General features: G+C 41.2%; 1 protein-coding gene across 1 annotated transcript in view; it reads right to left on the reverse strand.

The window, feature by feature from the left end:
* ctnnbl1 (catenin, beta like 1) overlaps positions 1–20,634 on the reverse strand; it is a 303,435-nt gene that overhangs the window by 243,822 nt on the left and 38,979 nt on the right. Inside the window, exons 3-5 of the mRNA XM_073061344.1 lie at positions 11,465–11,571; positions 9,955–10,094; positions 6,509–6,606 (exon numbers count right to left, since the gene is read on the reverse strand). Of these exons, the coding sequence (XP_072917445.1) occupies positions 6,509–6,606; positions 9,955–10,094; positions 11,465–11,571 (345 nt within the window). The remainder of the gene's footprint in view (positions 1–6,508; positions 6,607–9,954; positions 10,095–11,464; positions 11,572–20,634) is intronic.

Raw genomic sequence — 20,634 nt, forward strand, 5'->3', positions numbered from 1 at the left:
CATCACTATAGTTCTTAACCGTACAACTGATGAAGAGTCTAGAGGTCCATCTTTTGATAAACCTTCCAGTGTAGTGGGTAAATATCCAGAGAAACAGTTATGAGAATCAGATAGAAAGCAATTTATGCTCTGATGTTCTTCTCCAAAAACAGACAAAACTGCATATTTTGGCACTGCCAAAAAGTGAAACCTTGCTCAGCTCTATATGCCAGTGCAAGAGGTGGAAGGGAACACCTGGCAACATTGACAAAAGATAGTCAAATAGAAATCTATCAATATTGCACAAGGATTGGCATGTACTTCTGTTGATATTTTAATGATAGTTTCACACGTACATTTTGGAAACAAGTATTCCTTTCCAAAACACCAGTTCAATGCAGCAACCTTATATTGCAATCAGTGACAATAAACTACATTATATTTTGAAAATATGAACTTCGGACGAAAAAAAATCAATGCTTAGTTTTCCAGCCTTTGTCAGAATGAGAAAGTGGGCCCTCAACGTTCCTGGAACATGATCAAGGTGGTATTTACTGGCATAAATGATCCAAGTTATTTATGCAATCCCAAAGAATATAATTTTCATTTATAAAGAAATATGCAGCAGCATGTCGTGTCAGCATTAGTATGACTAGTCTCAGATGTTTTTCATTAAAAGTAGAAAATAATAACTCAGCAGAGAAACAGGCTCTTCAGATTATCTACTCTGAGCCAACCTAGTTTTCTACCTAGTCCCACCTACCTGCAGATGGACCATCGCTCTCCATACATCATTCCTCTATGTACCTACCCAAACTTCTCTTAAATGTTACAACTGAACACACATTTACCACCTCTATTGGCAACTCATTCCACACTCGCACCACCCTCTGAATGAAGTAGCTTCCCCTTAGATTCCCTTTAAGTACAGGCAGTCCCCAAGTTATGAACGTCCAACTTACGGACAATTCGTACTTATGAACGGCCTGCCATAAAGCCTATTATATTGAAAATCCAAGTTACTGTAAATACAGATTTCTTGAAGTAGGCATCAAGGGATGCCTTATGGAACTAGAGCTGCAGATGATAGCATTTGAGAAAAAAGAAGACCGTGACCTAGGAACACGGGAACCAAAAAAGTTTCAGATCACGTTGCCGTTGACACTGGGCTGAGTGTGTGACTTTGTACTTGGCTTAAATTTTTTTCTTAATTACCCTTGTAACCGTGTCTTCAAAGCGTAAATCTGATGCAAGTGCTGGTGATGCATCAAAGAAAAGGAAAGCGATCACGATTGAAAATAAACTGGAAATAATAAAGTGATCGGAAAGAGGTGAGACGCCATCGGTCATTGGAAAAGCATTAGGCTACAGTCGGTCAATGATCAGAACAATTTTAAAGGATAAAGTGAGAATAATGGAGCATGTGTAAGGCCCTACCCCAATGAAAGCTACAATTATTACTAAGCAACGCAGTGGGTTTATTATTGAAATGGAAAGGATATTGATAATTTGGTTAGACGATCAAAATCAGCGTAATATTCTTATTAGCCTTACTTTATTGCAAGAAAAGGCTCGAAGCCTTTTCAATAATTTAAAAGCTGCACATACAGCAAGTGAAGGTGCTTGTGATGAAAAATTTGTTGCGAATAGGGGTTGGTTCAATCGTTTCAAAGTGAGGGCAAATTTACATATTATTAAAGTGCGAGGTGAAGCAGCGAGTGCTGATTTAAGTACTCCAAGTGATTATTGAGGAGGCAGGTTATTTGCCAGACCAAATATTTAATATAAACAAGACTGGCTTATTTTGGAAAAAAATGCCTGAAAGGACCTACATTTCGAAAGAGGAAAGATGTGCACCAGGGCATAAGGCATCGAAGGATAGGCTAACATTATTGCTTGGGGGTAACGCATCCGGGGATTTCAAGCTCAAGCCTTTGCTTGTATATAGTTCCCTAAATCAAAGGGCACTTCGCCATATCATTAAGGCATCTCTTCCCATTATTTGGAAGGCATATTCAAAGGCTTGGGTTACAATTGCCGTCTTTGAAGATTGGTTCTTGAACCATTTTGTTCCTGCTGTTGAAAGCTATTGCTTGGCCAAGAAAATTCCTTTCAAGATTCTCCTTGTGCTTGTCAACACACCTGGACATCCAAGCACTTTAGATGACCTTCACCCCAATGTAAAAGTCATATTTTTACCCCTTAACACCACATCGCTACTTCAGCCAATGGATCAGGGAGTCATAGCCTCCTTTAAGGCCTATTATTTACGGCGGACCTTCTCACAAGCAGTCAGGGCTACCCAAGATGATGTGATGAGCTTAAGGGAGTTCTGGAGGGATTATAACATCTATGATGCCATCAAAAATATTGCTGATTCTTGGGATGAAGTGAAGCAGTCAAATATGAAAGGAGTGTGGTTTAAATTGTGCCCCCAGTTTGCGCATGCTTCTCAGGGATTTACAGCTGACATCGCCAAGCCAGGCAAGCTGTGGTTGATATTGGTAATGAACTGCAGTTAGACATCAGTGAAAATGATGTTGTAGAGTTACTCGACTCCCATGCCGAAGAACTGACCAATGAAGACCTTATGGAACCAGAGCAGCAGATGATAGCATGTGAGAAAAAAAAACTGTGACCTAGGAACACCGGAACCGAAAAAGTTTGTGACGAAAAGGTTACCTGAAGCCTTTCGTCTCATTGAAGCAGGGATGGCAAAGTTAGAGGAGCAAGATCCTAATACAGGGAGGTTCACCAAAGTTTACCATGCAGTTACCGAGAACCGTAGCTGCTACAAGGTCACTTATGTCATTTTCCCACCAGTAGAGGTCATGTGACAGGTTTCTTTTTACAGGGTATAAGAGGAAGACCAACCCTGTCAGGTGGGGCAGTTCGTGGCGGGATTTGCCAAGCTGACTTCATGTCCCTGCGTGATTTAATGTGATGACGCAGTTTAGTTGAAAAATGAAGTTTTATATAATGCCTAAAGTTTAAAAGGTCATCGCCAACAGTTTCTTTACTGTGGAGAGTGAAGATAAAAGTTTGGAAGATAAAAATCGAGGAGAATCGATTTTCGACGGTGGATTGGTTTCGACCTTATTTGATCCTCATTCGGAAGGATTTCGTTGACTGTTCTCGTGTTAATCTCTGCTGGGATAGCGGGAGATTGAGAATAGTGTGGAAAGAAGGTCAGTGCCTTTAAGCCGTTATATTTCATAAAATTCTTCGTGGGAAAGTTCGACGCCGGGGGAATCGAAGGACAACGACGTGGAAGAGAATTTAAATCGCTTTAAAAAGTCTCTCCTTTTAAAAGGACTGTGAGCTTTTGAACTTTCGGCATACCGCTTTAAAGAACTGTTTTTTTCCAATACCGCTTTAAGAACTGTTATGCTGCAACGCTATTAAGAACTGTGAATCTGCCGCACAGTAGCTGAATTCCAGTTGAGCTAGTGTTTGTTTACTTTTGGGGGGGTTTGTTTTCAGTGTCTAATAAACGTGTTATTTGTTATAAAAACCCTTGCCTAACTCATATATATTTATTGTTGCCTGAATACGTAACAATGACAAAAAAAAAGCTCTGTACGAGCCTCCCTTGATGCCTACTTCAAGAAATTGACCCCAGTGGTAAACCTGCCCTCTCCAGCAGCAGAATCAAAACCTGACTCTCCAGCACCAGGTCCATCATGTTACCTCACGAATGCCCCTTCCAGTATGCAAGACATCGATGCAACCGTATGTAGTTACTTTTATTATTACTATTATGTACAGTACAGCACCTCCCCCACTTATCTCATTTAACCTGTCGCAGTGCGGTGGATTTTAAGACCTGGGGCAGCTCAGGTGGCGTCACCCGTGGTTTACAGTACAGTATAAGCCCAGAGCCATCAAGTGATCTTCACATGCCAAACTATTCAATCCTGGAATCATTGTCATGAACCTCGCTTGAACACTTTCAAGTTTCAGCACATCCTTTCTGCTCCCAATACTCCACTGAGGGATCACTACTGTTTTATAAAGTCTCAGTATTACATCCTTGGCTTTATATTCTAGTCATCTTGAAATGAATGCTAACATTATACAGGTCGACCTTCACTAATCCGACTACCTGTAATCCTGTTTCTTTGATAATCCAGCACTGATTTCAAATTTTCTGCGCAACTGTAATTTCAAATTTCCTGGGCCACTGTATCAATCTGCTGTGCATTCTTTTGGTTGCGCTAGATCTGTTCACGTATTGGCGCGCTCTTGTAAGCACAGACGCGATTCCTGCTTGTTTTCCTGCATTTATTAATATAATTTGCGTGAGGTGTGGCCGCCCGGCACCCGCCCGTCTCACCTACCAGCAGCAGAGGAGTTGGCACACGCTTGGTTGGTCTGCCTTCTCACCCGCCTGCCGGCAGTCACGCACTACCCTCCGGCATCGCCTGGCCGGCGCTCCATTTTCTTCTGCCTAAGACCTCAGATCAGACGTGGTGACCCACTGAATTTAAGCAGATTACTAAGCGGAGGAAAAAAACTAACGAGGATTCCCTCAGTAACTGCGAGTGAAGAGGGATGAGCCCAGCGCCGAATCCTCGGCTGCCTGACTGTCACGTAAAATGTGGCATATAGAAGACCTCCTTTCTCTGACTTCTGATTCTGCTCACCCAGATGTGCTGCCACCATCAGCAACAGTTTCTGAAGAAACTGCTGTGCCAGTTTTAGCACCAGTTCCTGGTGCTTCACTCATTTTTCAAGATGAAGATGTTGATGATTCTGACAACCCCACATTTGCAGACATGTAACCTTGCCTGAAGGTATATCAAATGTCTCACTTTAGAAGCGTTAAGTGCTCAACTGTACTCTTTATTTTATCTTTATCTGCGCCTGTACGGTATATTACTTTATTAAAATTTCACTTGCTACTCATTTAATATTTCCGTTTCATTATTATCTAACTTGTACTGATTTACATGATATTTTAAAGGTATGAGGAGGCGGTTAGCTATTGCTTAATGTGGTCCTTCTGTAATTCGGCATTTTCACTAATCCAGCACTCCTCAGGTCTCAATGATGCCAGATTATAGAAGGTCGACCTGTATTTGCTTTCCTCGCCACAGACTCAACCTGTAAATTAACCCTTAAGGAATCCTGCACAGGGACTCCCAAGTCCCTTTGCATCTCAGTTTTCTCTATTTTCTCTCCATTTAGAAAGTAGTCAACCCTTTCATTTCTTCTACCACAGTGCATGATCATACACTTCCCAACACTGTTCTATCTGCCACTTCTTTGCCCATTTTCCTAATCTGTCCAAGTCCACCTGCAGCCTACTTCCTCAAAACTACCTGCTTCTCGACCCATTTTCATCCAAACCATTGACATTTAACCTATAAAGAATCAGTCCCAACACAGACCCTTCAAACACCACAACACAGACCCTGTCAAACACTAGTCACTGGCAGCCAGCCAGAAAAGGCTCCCTTTATTCCCACTCTTTGCCTCCTGCCAATGAACCACTGCTTTATCCATGCTGGTATCTTTTCTGCAATACCATAGGCTTGTAGCTTGTTAAGCAGCCTCATGTGTGGCACTTTGTCAAAGGCCTTCTGAAAATCCAAGTACACAACAACAGCTTCTCCATTGTCTATCCTGCTTGTTATTTCTTCAAAGAATTCCAACAGATTTGTCAGGCAAAATTTTCCCCTTGAGGAAATCATGCTGACTACAGCTTCCTTTTATTACGTGCCCCCAAGTACCACAAAATCACATGCTTTATAATCGGCTCCAACCACTGAGGTCAGGTTAATTGGCCTATAGTTTCCTTTCTTCTGCCTCTCTCCCTTCTTGAAGAGTAAAGTGACATTTTCAATTTTCCAGTTTCTGAAACTCATACCACCAAAGAGCTTAGAAAATGCCCCAAATGCATAATGCAAAACTGAAAGGACAAATTAAAATGCTTAGTAAGAAACAGCTAATTTTTGAGCAACCAATTGATTACTGTCAAATCATGTAAATAGTTTAATTGTACTTGGACTGAAAGAGCCTCTATTATACATATTTGTAGTGGTGTTTTCTAAACCGCGTGTTTTTATGGCATGATTCTTGATATATTGTTATTCCCAAACACTTCAGTTAAATGAAAGTTGTTACCCTCACTAACTGATGTTCTGTTTATAGCTCTATCTCTGTATATATGCTCTTGCAAGCAACAGTAGAAAATACCTCATAGGCACTATGCTTGTGTTTTAGGAAGCCAGCTTTAAGACCTGTGAGTGCAACATAATGATGTGAAACTCGAGATCAACTTGCACAGAGCTTTGTACAATTGAAAACTGAAACTCCACATCAGTCCCACTGACTCCAGGGAATGCCTGGACCATTACTGCTCAAAGTAGTCATCAGAAAGGAGAATTTAGAAAGTCCTGTGTGAATGGTGGGAAGAGCATTCTCCACAAACCACCTATTTACCCAATTTGTCTGGCATCCCCTGCCCATCTATGGACAAATTTGCAAAAAATCTGTAAAGTAAAAGAAAAATCACTGCACTCACCAAAGCATCTATGAGAACCTCTGCTCCTTCTTCACTCTCATGCAGGGTGTCTATATCTGTAAGCTCCTGCAGCAAGTCAACCACCGCAATGGAAACATGTAGCAATTTGTTAAAGATCATTCAACACATGTTTAAAAATCTGCACACAAACAACACTATTAAACAATAACATTCATTTTGTTAGCATTACTCAACAGAACAAGCTGATGATCAGGAAACCAAAAAGTTGTTGATGCTGAAACTCTGCAATTTCTCAGCATTTGAGGAAAGAAAAAGAGTTAACATTCGAGAAAAAAGATCCTTTATCAAACCGAATCAGTAACACCATTCTTCTTCCACAGATGCTGACTGACTTGCTTTTTGTTTCTGACAGGTTTGTTTTGCTGAAGGGCAGGGAGGTACTGTACATTGGGGAGAAAATAAAATTACGCAGATCGCCACCCCCAGTTTCTAGCACTCAGCTGCACACTACCAGAGTCAATTACAAACCAACCCTTGCACCATTGAGAAGTGGGAGAAAATCAGAACACCTAGAGAAATCCCATAGACATGGGGAGAACATGAAAACCGTGCAGACAGCAGGATTGAACACATTTCTATGGTGCTGGCATGCAAAAAGTTTCATATCATTAAAGTTCCTACCAGACATAATCACATTACCTTTATCATGTCCGTCCGCACTTGATAACAAAAACTCAACTAACCATTTGAAAATCATGCTTGCTTTTATTAATTGAAGAACTGAGTTCAAAAGTCATGAAGTTATATTGCAGCTTTATAAAACTAGTTAGACCACATCTGGAGTGCTACATATAGCTTTGGCCACCCCATTATAGGAAATATGTCAAGGCTTTGGAGAGGGTACAGAAGAGGTTTAGCGGGAAGCTGCCTGAATTAGAGGGCACATGCTATGAGAAGTTGAACAAGCTTGGGTTGTTTCCTCTGGAACAGCAGAGGCTAAGGGGAGATTAGATAGAGACCTATAAGATTATGCAGCATCTCTTTCTTAGGGTTGAAATATATACTAGAGGGCATACATTTAAGCTGAGAAGTGGTCATTTTAAAGGTTGTTTTTAAATACACAGAGTGGTGGTGGATGCAGATACAGTAAGGACCTTTAAAAGTTGTTTAGATAGGCACATGAATGTGAGGAAAATGGAAGGATTATGAACATTGTGTAGGTATGAGGGATTAGTTTAGTTGATCATTTGATTACTAATTTATTTGGTTTGGTATAACATTGTGGGCCAAAGAGCCTGCTCCTGTGTTATACTGTTCTATGTAAATCCAGAATGTCACAAAAGTTGGGTTTTCTCATTGATTTCCACATTATAAGTTATGAGATTTTCATTAAAAAAAAGATAACATTTTATGAAAACACAATTATCTTACCCCTTGGAAGGTTTCATTGTTAAATAACAAATTGTTGAAATATATTTAAAAAAAACTTCTTATTCTATAGCCCTCATTAATCTCACCAGAAAGCACAAAAATATTCTATGGGTAAAACCAGGTAACACTTGGAAAAATATTAAGGCAGATTGCAGTAATTTTGGTCAATAAAAAGGGTATTTATTTTGTACATGTAAAAATTATTGCAGAAAAGCTGCATGGGTTATTAAAAATAAATTAGTTGCAGGACACATACATCTGCTTAGCAAAAATGATCATGTGTATCTCCTGAGCCACATATTATTATAAATTTACATTCAGTGGCCACTTTATTGGGTGTATCTATACACCTGCTTATTAATACAAATTACTGGATTTCACCTGACAGAACCAGTCTACTGATGATGCCATAGCCACAGCACTCCACACTGTCCTCATTTATGTAGAGAAGAGGGATGCATATGTTAGAATGCTGTTCCTGGACTACAGTTCAGCATTCAACACCATAATTCCCTCCAGACTTGACAGGAAGCTCAGAGACCTCGGCCTGCACCCCACCTTGTGTAGCTTGATCCTAGACTTATCATCAGATGGGCTCCCTCACCTCTGCCCCTCAAGACAGATGCCCCCCCCCCCCAGGGTTGTGTCCTGAGTCCCTCCTCTACTCCCTTTACACCTATGACTGTACTGCCACACACAGCTCCAATCTGCTGATCAGATTTGTAGCTGACACAGCTTTCATTGGCCTTATTTCTAGAGGTGATGAGACAGCCTGCAGAGGGGAGGTTAACACTCTGACACAGTGGCGTCAAGGTAACAACCTCTTCCTCAATGTCCAGAACACAAAAGAGCTGATTGTGGATGACAGGCTCACCCCAATCAACATCAATGGGACTGCACTTGAGAGAGTGAGTAGTTTCAAGTTCCTCAGTATACACATCACCGAAGATCTCACCTGGACTGCACACACTAGCCTTGTGGCAAAAAAGGTACAACAGCATCTCTCCCACCTCAGGTGACTAAAGAAGTTCAGCATAGGCCCCCATATCCTCAAGTCCTTCTACAGGTGCACCATTGAGAGCATCCTCACTGGCTACAGCACTGCCTGGTAGAGGAACTGCATTAACCTTGAACAATGGGCACTGCAGAGAGTGGAACAGACAGCCCAGTGCATCTGTGGATGTGAACTTCCCTCCACTGAGGACATTTACAGCAGCAGGTATGTACAAAAGGCCTGGGAGATCATCAGGGACACTAGTCACCCCAACCATAAACTGCTTCAATTGCTTCTGTCTGGCAAACGGTACCACGGCATTAAAGCCAGGACCAAAAGGCTACGGGACAGCTTCTTTCCTCAAGTCATTAAACTTATAAATTCATATGTCTGTACATTGTGACGGAACCACAATGTAAAGAGTTTTACTCCCTCACATTGTAGGATGGATGTAAGTTTTAAATAAATAAATTCAAATTCAATCTAGTCAGACAATCATGTGGCAACAACTCAATGTGTAGCAGTACCAGACATGATCAAGATGCTCAGGCCAAACATCGGAATGGGGAAGAAATGTGATCCAAGTGGCTTTGATCATGGAATAATTGTCGGTACCCGAAGAGCTGGTTTGAGTATCTTAGAAACTGCTGATCTTATGGGATTTTCATGTAGAATAGTCTCTAGAGTTTACAGAGAATTGTGCAAATAACAAAATACATCTGGTGAGCAGCACTTCAGTGGGTGAAAATGCCTCGTTATTGAGAGACGTCAGAGGAGTATAGCCTGACTGGTTCAAGCTGACAGGAAGGTGACAGTGACTCAAATAACATGTTACAACAGTGGTGTGCAGAACAGTGTCTCTGAATGCACAACACGTCAAACCTTGAAGTGGATGGGCTAATATTAGCAGAGGACCATGAACATATACAGGAGGTGCATATAAAATGGCCACCAAGTGCATGTCGTGAATAAGTTCAGTTCCTTAAGGTATAAAAAGAAGATGGCAGATGCACATCATTAAGTTCTGAACAGTTTTATTAAACTAGCATTGAAAGGATATCAGTATTTTCATGGCCAAGAAGACCAATCAGGGACTGAACAGCATTGAGTTCCACAAGTAAGTGGTACAGGTCTGGCATAGTGGCAATCACATGCATCTCCTGTATTATATCATTTAAATCCAACTCCGACTCCATGAACCTACAAAGTAAACAGAAAATAACTGTTAAAATATTTTAGTGGCATGAAGTTTTCAGTAACTGGTTGAATTTTTTGTTTTAGGTAACTATTTTAACAACCAGTTCCATAAGTTTAACCATAATGATCAAAGGAAGGTAAGGCCACTGGTTCTATGAGAAGAGTTTTGGACAGAAGAATGTGCACAAAGCAAGCTGCAAAGAGTCAAAGGTTCTCTATATCCAGACCAATACATTGCTCAATTTCCACTACCATTTCACCAATCACATTCTGATTCTGGACACACACTATTTATACAGCACATTGAAAACAGATATAATATTGACATTATGCATTTGAGAAGCAAACGATTCCATGTAATTAAAGCAATTATAATTATTGATCTCTTTGTACATGAGATAGAGTGTATTATGCACTGCAGCAATGATGAAGGGAATTCCAAAATGGAATGTGCAGATGGCTGAAGCATTAAAGTGCTGAGTATTATTAGGGGAAAAATACAATAGTCCAGAGCATCAGCCACCCTATTTACCAAACATAGTAAGGCTTAAAATAAACAAATGCTTCTCCATCCTCATGAAAACTGGGTACATATATGACGTTAAACAAAAGCCAAAATGTTTTCCTATGTTAGTAACATTTGTCATAATTTCTTGCTTTCAGTCACGTGGGCTTTATATTTTGAAGATAGTGGTTTGTAATTTAGAAATATCTTTGAGTTTAATGCCCAGTATGTTGTATTCAAAATTATCTGTGTGGGTGTTTAGAGAGCTGTCTGTGAGCATATGTAGCACAGTACAGACATATATTGAAAATTCTGACACACTTAAAGATCAGAATTAAACTGGTGCCTTGCTAGATGCTAGAACTAGGATCAAACAAACAGTACAGTGTTTTCAAATAAGTGGTCTCAAGGTAAAAGTATTTTTTGGGTAGTTTTGCCAACTACCCAAAAAACCTCTGCAAACATTAAATCATTGGCACTTAGAAATTATTAATGGCAAAATACAAACAATTGTGTTTGTAAATTAAGTGAAAAATATAGCTAGGTAAAAAGCATAGTTAGCTGCTGTGGGTAATTCTGCTTGCTGTTATCACCCACAAAAATCACAGAATGATTTCTTTTTGCTGGTATTCCATCACTGACTGATAAGTCAATTAAAACTGTTGTACCACACAGGTGATATGGAACGCAAGCCATCACTTATCATTATAGACAATCAATAAACAATACACACACTGTACATTGCACTGTTACTGTTGACTAAGGTCTTGCAGTATAAAGCATCAAAGAATATAATGCAAAACCCCACTTTCTTTATCCGTTTAGGTTAAATATTTTGAGGTTTGATAAAGAAAAGTAAAACACTTGCTTCTCTGGGTTCTCTGGGAACTTGATACGGAGCTCCTGATTTTTATAGGCCCTTTTTTCAAACGTCAGGATCATCTTCTTCACTGAGCTTTCATCCAAAGGTTCAGCCTGAAGCAAAAGAAACATTGTTAACCACTAAAGAAACATTTGTTTCTCTGCATTTAAAGTCGAGATCATGCTTCAAGTGAAGTCGCTTTTACTGTCATTTCCACCATAACTACTGGTACAGTACACAGTAAAAACGAAACAACGTTCCTCCAGTACCATGGTGCAACATGAAACAGCACAAATCTACACTAGGCTACCTGAACAACACAAAACTACACAAGACTTCAGACCTACACGGGACTACATAAAGTGCATAAAACAGTGCAAGACAGTACAATAATTAATAAACAAGACAATAGACACAGTAAAGGGCAAAGTACAATAATAAATGATGTAAATGTAAACAATGTTTTAGCAGGAATTGAAAAAGAAATGAGCAAAAATTACAAAGGGAGTGGTGTGGGGGGAGAGAGGGGGGAGAGAGGGGGGAGAGAGAGGGGGAGAGAGAGGGGGAGAGAGAGGGGGAGAGAGAGGGGGAGAGAGAGGGGGAGAGAGAGGGGGAGAGAGAGGGAGGACAGAAGGAAGTAGAGAGGAAGGGAGGGGAAGGGGAGAGAGAGAGGAGGAGGACAGAGAGGGAGGTAGAGAGAGGGAGGGAGGTAGAGAGAGGGGAGGGGGAGGTGGACAGGGAGGGGGAGAGAGGAGGAGAGAGAGTGCGTGTGTATGTATGTGTTGGTGTCAGACCAGACTCTGGTAGTTGAGGAGTCTAATGGCTTGGGGGAAGAAACTGTTACAGAGTCTGGTCATGAGTCACAGTCAAAGCTTTGCCTTCTTGTGCTCTTTTACATTGGACCATTTAGGAATACACACCCACACTCTTCCAACAGATACCAACAAGCTGCCAACAGATAGCCTAGGTGGCACACTGTGTGTTGCATTTTTATCCTCAATGGTTAGAACTTAGTAGAATAATCTAGGCAAGCCAAGAGTGCTTCATTACATTTCAAACTTGTGCCTCATAAATGTGCAGACATTGGGGTGTCAGGTAGGTCACCCAGCAACTGAATGGCTCTTGTAGCTGCAATGTTTATTTCAGCTGAACTTCTGGTCACCAGGACGTTGATGGACGGGTACACAACTAAGGTAATTCCATTAATTTCAAGAACAGATGTCATCTTGTTGGAGAGGGATACCTTTGTAGTATGAATCACTCTTCCAAGTGACCAAATCTTAAAGCACATCACTGATTCTTCAAAGCTGGTTCAAATTCTAGAGCAATCTCAGAGCAATAAATTCCAGAGGCTTAAAACAAAAAGCAGCTCCAATTCATCTCTGCAAGAATGATTAAAGGGGCAAGATATTGGTCTTGGCAGTAAAGCATATCATTTCAATATAAATAAGAATGACAGGACAGATCAGTTTTCATATTCAGGAGAATGATGGAAACTTGAATTGCATAACATATGAAGTTTTCTGGGCAACACACACAAAATGCTGGAGGAACTCAGCAAGCCAGGAAGCATTCTGGGAATCAACTGAAATTTTCAAGACTAAGATAGCAAGGCTTTTAATGGATAATGGTGTCAGATAAAATAATAAAGAGTTAAAAATTCAAATTTCAAAGTAAATTTATTATCAAAATACATAACCATATACAACTCTCCTCCAAGAAGACCACAGCCTGACATGGTTTGGAAGCTTGCATGCCTCAATGACCCAGAGTTTGGCTCTTGGTAGGATCACCAATGAAAAACAAGTCAAAGGGTTGAGGCCAGACTAAGAGTGGTCCACTGTTCCTCCAGGTTTTGGGGTTCAGCTCAGGGCCAACAACCCTGAAGGTAAACAGAAACAGCAATGAAGAATCCTTCTACATCTGAGTAGCCAAGGACAGACAGAGATGAAGGACCTTCATTGATGCACTAAACACAATTAGCATAACATACAGTAAGTAATATACAATCCTGAGATTCATTTTTTGTGGGCATACTTAGTAGATCCAAGAAATAATCAAATCATGAAAGACCACACCCAACAGGTTGGGCAAACAACCAATGTGCAAAAGACAACAAAAGGAAAAATAATAATAAATATATAAGCAACAAATACCAAGAACATGAGATGAAGAGTCCTTGAAAGTGGGTCTATAGGTTGGGGGAACAGTTCAGTGATGAAGCAAGTGAAGTTGAGTGAAGTTATCTCCACTGGTTCTACAGCCTGATGGTTGAGGGGTAATAACTGTTCCTGAACATGGTGGGCAAGGTTCTGAGGCTCCTGTACCTTCTTCCTGATGACAGCAGTGAGTAAAGAGCATGGTCTTGGTGGTGGCAGTCTTTGATGAGGGGTGCTATTTTCCTGTGACAGCACTTCCTGTAATATGCTCAATGGTGGCAGGGGTTTACCCATTGTGGACCTTGTCGTATCCACTACTTTTTGTAGGATTTTCTATTCAAGGGCATTGGTGTTTCCATACCATGCTGTGATGCAACCAGTCGATACACTCTCCACTACACATCTATAATAGTTTGTCATAGTTTTCGATGTCATGCCGAATCTTTGTAAACTTCTGAGGAAGCAGAGGCTCTGCTATGCTTTCTTCGTAACAGCACTTACATGCTGGGCAGATCCTCTAAAATGGTAACACAGAGGAATTTAAAGTTGCTGTGACCCTCTCCTGATTCCCCCGGTGAGGACTGGTTCATGAATGTCTGGCTTCCTTCTCCTGAAGACAACAAGCAGATCTTGATTTAATTTTATCTAGTAAAATAGCAGATGTGTCTTTGGGTCAGAGCAACTTTCTGTTTCTATGAAAATTAAATATTAAATATAAACCAATTTCCAAATTTTCCTTTTTAAGTTTCAAATGCAAAGTACCAGAGAAAACAGGGAAACAAAAATGAACCAGTAATTATAATGTAGCAATGTAACAGAAATGTGGCAGCAATGTAGCTAGAAATGCCAATTAAAAATAATTGAGAATAAAACATCCAGGAGAGAGAAAGAAACAACCAAATTAGAGGAACTATCAAGCCAGTATAACAGGTGGTTAAATAGATGGGCAATTATTTCTTACAATCCACTTCTCATAAAATAGAGTTTCCAACTATGGAAACTAATAACTTACAATCTCTGATCCAATTTCTTTCTATACGCACCTGATTAAATTTTGAAACAATCTATTACATCAATCTGTATGCCAGGGGTGGGCAAGTATCAGGGAGCAGCAGGGAAAAGTGCTTGGCAAACTCAAAGGTCTTAAGGTGGATAAGTCACTTGGACGAGATGGACTACATGCCAGCATCCTGAGAGAGGCTGCTGAAGAGATAACGAATGAATTGGTCATGATCTTTCAAGAGTGGTCCCAGAGGACTGGAAGATTGCAAATGTCACTCCACTCTTTAAGAATGGAAGAAGACAAAAGACAATCTCAGTGGTTGGTTAAGTGTTTATAAAGGACGAGGTTTCGTGGTAATTGGAGACTAATGGTTAAGTCAGTCAAAGTCAGCATGGTTTCTGTAAAAGGAAATCTTGCCTAACAAATCCGTTAGAATTCTTCCAGAAATTAACAAGCAGGGTGGACAAATGAAAGGTAGTGAATGTCATTTACTTAGATTTTCAGAAGGTATTTGATAAGGTGCCACACATGAGGTTGCTTAACGAGATAAAATCCTATGGTGTTTCAGGAAATATACTAGCATGGATAGAGGAATGGCTGACAGGCAGGAGGCAGCAAGTGGGAATAAAGGGGGCCTTTTCTGATTGATTGCCAATGACTAGCAGTGATCCTCAGGGGTCAATATTGGGACTGCTACTTTTCACAATGATGGTCGATTCATGGCTTTGTGGCAAAGTTTGCAGATACTACAAAGATAGGAAGGGATAGGTAGTGCTGAGGAAGCAATTGGAGCAGCACTTAGACAAATGGGCAAAAAAGTGGCAGATGGAATTCAGTAAACACACACAAAATGCTGGTGGAACACAACAGGCCAGGCAGCATCTATAAGGAGAAGCACTGTCGACGTTTTGGGCCGAGACCCTTCGTCAGGACTAACTGAAAGGAAAGATACTAAGAGATTTTAAAGTAGTGGAGGGAAGGGGGAAATGTGAAATGATAGAAGACCGGAGGGGGGTGGGATGAAGCTAAGAGCTGGAAAGATGATTGGCGAAAGTGATACGGAGCTGGAGAAGGGAAAGGATCATGGGACGGGAGGCTTCGGGAGAAAGAAAGTGGGGGGGGGGGGGAGCACCAGAGGGAGATGGAGAACAGGCAGAGTGATGGGCAGAGAGAGAGAAAAAAAACAAACAACTAAATATGTCAGGGATGGGGTAAGCAGGGGAGGAGGGGCATTAACAGAAGTTAGAGAAGTCAATTTAAATGCCATCAGGTTGGAGGCTACCCAACCGGTATATAAGGTGTAGTTCCTCCAACCTGAGTGTGGCTTCATCTTGACAGTAGAGGAGGCCATGGATAGACATATCAGAATGGGAATGGGACGTGGAATTAAAATGTGTGGCCACTGGGAGATCCTGCTTTCTCTAGTGGACTGAGCGTAGGTGTTCAGCGAAACATTCTCCCAGTCCCGTGTTTGCAGATGGAATTCAGTGTTGGGTAATGTATGATAATGCATTTTGGTAAACAGAGAAACATAGAAAACCTACAGCACAATACAGGCCCTTCGGCTCACAAAGTTGTGCTGAACATGTCCCTACTTTAGAAATTACTAGGCTTACCCATAGCCCTCTATTTTTCTAAGCTCCATGTACCTATCCAAAAGTCTCTCAAAAGACCCTATCGTATCCGCCTCCCCCACTGTTGCCGGCAGCCCATTCCACGCACTCACCACTCTTTGAATAAAAAACTTACCCCTGACATCGCCTCTGTACCTACTCCCCAGCACCTTAAACCTGTGTCCTCTTGTGGCAACCATTTCATCCCTGGGAAAAAGCCTCTAACTATCCACACAAACAATGCCTCTCATCATCTTAGATACCTCTATCAGGTCACCTCTCATCCTCTGTTACTCCAAGGAGAAAAGGCCAAGTTCACTCAACCTATTCTCATAAGGCATGCTCCCCAATCCAGACAACATCCTTGTAAATCTTCTCTGCACCCTTTCTATGGCTTCCACATCCTTCCTGCTGTGAGGCGACCAGAACTGAGCACAGTACTCCAAGTGAGGTCTGACCAGGGTCCTATATAGCTGCAACATTACCTCTCGGCTCCTAAATTCAATTCCACGATTGATGAAGGCCAATACACCGTATTCTTTCTTAACCACAGCGTCAACCTGCGCAGCTGTTTGATCGTCCTACGGACTTGGACCCCAAGATCCCTCTGATCCTCCACACTGCCAAGAGTCTTACCATTAATACTATATTCTGCCATCATATTTGACCTACCAAAATGAACCACCTCACACCTATCTGGGTTGAACTCCATCTGCCACTTCTCAGCCCAGTTTTGCATCCTATCAATGTCCTGCTGTAACCTCTGACAGCCCTCCACACTATCCACAACACCTCCAACCTTAGTGTCATCAACAAACTTACTAACCAATCTCTCCACTTCCTCATCCAGGTCATTTATAAAAATCACGAAGAGTAAGGGTCCCAGAACAGATCGCTGAGGCACACCACCGGTCACTGACCTCCATGCAGAATATGACCTGTCTACAACCACTCTTTGCCTTCTGTGGGCAAGCCAGTTCTAGATCCACAAAGCAATGTCCCCTTGGATCCCATGGGGTACCTTATCAAATGCCTTGCTGAAATCCATATACACTACGTCGACTGCTCTTCTTTCATCAATGTGTTTAGTCACATCCTCAAAAAATTCAATCAGGCTCGTAAGGCACGAATTGCCCCTGACAAAGCCATGTTGACTATTCCTAATCATATTATACCTCTCCAAATGTTCATAAATCTTGCCTCTCAGGATCTTCTCCATCAACTTGCCAACCGCTGAGGTAAGACTCACTGGTATATAATTTCCTGGGCTATCTCAACTCCCTTTCTTGAATAAAGGAACAACATTCGCAACCCTCCAGTCCTCTGGAACCTCTCCCATCCCCACTGATGATGCAAATATCATCGTCAGAGGCTCAACAATCTCCTCCCTTGCCTCCCACAATAGCCTGGTGTACATCTCATCCAGTCCCGGCGACTTATCCAACTTGATGCTTTCCAAAAGTTCCAGCACATCCTGTTTCTTAATATCTACATATCCACAAGCTTTTCAGTCTACTTTAAGTCATCACTACTATCACGAAGATCCTTTTCCATAGTGAATACTGAAGCAAAGTATTCATTAAGTACCTCTGCTATTTCCTCTGGTTCCATACACACTTTCCCACTGTCACACTTGATACGTCTTATCCTTTTCACATACTTGCAGAATGCCTTGGGGTTTTCCTTGCTCCTGCCCACCAAGGCCTTCTCATGGCCCCTCAATGCTCCTCAGACAGGATGAAGAGGTCAATACTCCCCAATGCCATTAGGCTTTACAATTCAACCGCCAGGAGTAAGATATGTTAAAGTGCCGGGGTTGATTGTATTTAATGTATTTAAGTAAACTACTTAAGAACTTTTTAAAAGCTATTATTAAAGCTTTTTGAGAGAGTGATTTAGATGCATATCATATTTTTACTGAGTTAAGTATTGTATGCAATTAGTTTTGCTACAACAAGTGTATGGGACATTGGAAAAAATTTTGAATTTCCCCATGGGGATGAATAAAGTATCTATCTATCTATCTATCTATCTTCTGGCTCTCCTAATTTCCTTTTTAAGCTCCTTCCTGTCAGCCTTATAACCTTCTAGGATTAAAAGGAACAGTAGTGCAGACTATTATCTAATTGGGAGAAAATTCAAACATCAGCGGCACAAAAGGACTTAGGAGTCCTCATGCAAGACTCCCAGAAGGTTAATTCACATGTTGAGTCTGTGGTAAAGAAAGCAAATGCAATATTTGCATTTATTTCAAGTTGAATAGAATATAAAAACAAGGACATAATGCTGAAGTTTTATAAGACACTAGTCAGGCCGCATTTGGAGTTTTGGGTCAGTCAGCAGTTTTGGGTCCCATATTTCAGACAGAATGTATTATCATCGGACAGAGTCCAGAGGAGGTTCACGAGGATGATTCACGAAATGAATGGGTTAACATAAGAGAAGCGTTTGGCAGCTTTGAGCCTGTACTCACTGGACAATTAGGGGTGGGGAGCAGTGGAATCTCATTGAAACCTACCAAATCTTGAAAGGACTAGATAAGGTGGAAATGGAGAGGATGGTAGGGGTATCCAGAACTGGAGACCTCAAAATTGAGGGATTACCTTTTAGAGCAGACGTAAGCAGTATTCTTTTTAGCCAGAGAGTGGTGAATCCGTGGAATACTCTGCAACAGACTGCGGTGGAGGCCAAGTCCGTGAATATATTTAAAGCGGAAGTTGATAGGATTCTTGATTGGTTGGGGCATCAGAGTGTGTATGGGTTTGAATGGAATCTAGGATCAGCCATAATGAAATGACGGAGAAGACTCGATAAGTTCAATGCCCTAGTTCTGCTGCTATGTCTTACGAGTCCTTGCCCTGCTATCAACTAAACAGCCAACCTTTCCAACCCCTTCCTATAATTAATCCTAAGTGACATCACCAAATATATACTGTACAACAGGAGAACACAGCCTTGCATAAATACAAGAGATTCTGCAGAAGCTTGAAATCCAGAGCAACACACAAAAAATGCTGGAGGAACTCAGCAGGTCATACAGCTTCTACGGATGAGAATAGACATTCAATGTTTTGGAGGTGAGATCTTTCACTAGGAAAACCTTTGACTGAGGCAGAGATACCTGAAGAACAATAAGTGAAAGACCCATAAGTGGACAAAGGCAAAGGCGAGAAAAAAAAGCATTAAGTGTGGAACCAACTGAAGGTCATCACCTAATTTGCCTTCCCTGAGTAGTGGGGAGGCTGTAGAGGGTCGTGAGTTTAGTCGGCTCTATCTTGGGTACTAGCCTACAAAGTACCCAGGACATCTTCAAGGTCCAGGAAAGGCAGCGTCCATTATTCAGGACCTCAGCCCCCAGGGCATGCTCTTTTCTCATTGTTATCATCAGGTAGGAGGTACAGAAGCCTGAGGCACACACTCAGCAATTCAGGAACAGCTTCTTCCCCTCTGCCCTCCAATTCCTAAATGGACATTGATCCCATGAACACTACCTCACTTTTTTAATATATATTATTTCTGTCTTTGCACAATTTTAATCTATTCATTATATGTATACTGTAATTGATTGATTTATCATTATTTCTTCTTCTTCTTCTTCTTCTATATTATGTATTGCATTGAACTGCTGCTGCTAAGTTAACAAATTTCAATAACACATGCCAGTGATAATAAACCTGATTCTTATAATTCCTGATATTTGGGAAACTGTTCACATTCTCCACGGTCACGTACACATACGAATCAGAAGTTGGGAGCATATCACTTGACCCCTGAGTTCTGTTTCCTAATTCAATGAGATCAAGGATGATCTGATTATAACGACAACTATGAATTCCCAGTTACCCACAATTAGCTTACACCAATTTAGCAAGCATCAACCCAACTCTGCTTCGCACAGTAACATCCCTGGTTATTTTGACAGCTCAGCATCAGTACGCAATCAACACTGTAGCTGTTCATTCTCTTGGAAGAAGAGGAGATTCCTATGATGGACTGGCTTCAATCAATTTCTGGCACATAATGCCACAGTCCAGCTGTAAGGAATGGATTTCCTGGTTGCATGAGACCCTGGACAAATCTTGCTTATTAACAGGTGACCTCCCTACAGACTGGACACACAAGGCAACCCAGACTACACCATAACTTCAACACACACATACATTGTGACTCACTGTTATCCTCATGCAACCTCCTTTAGCTTCTATCCAGTAATCAACTCTCAGATTATTCCGGGCAAGACTCCACCCTGATGCCAAAGTGTCTAAGCCTAAGGAATTATTATTTGCTCCTGGAGATTGTTCATTGGCAGGACCTTACATTTCAAATGAGAAAAGAAAGTTGCCTTTAAGTGACATTCTTCTTCAATAACCACATAAAGTTACTACTTCACAGCATTTCAAT

This window comes from Hemitrygon akajei, chromosome 11 (genome assembly GCF_048418815.1).
Source record: "Hemitrygon akajei chromosome 11, sHemAka1.3, whole genome shotgun sequence".
Lineage (NCBI taxonomy): Eukaryota > Metazoa > Chordata > Chondrichthyes > Myliobatiformes > Dasyatidae > Hemitrygon > Hemitrygon akajei.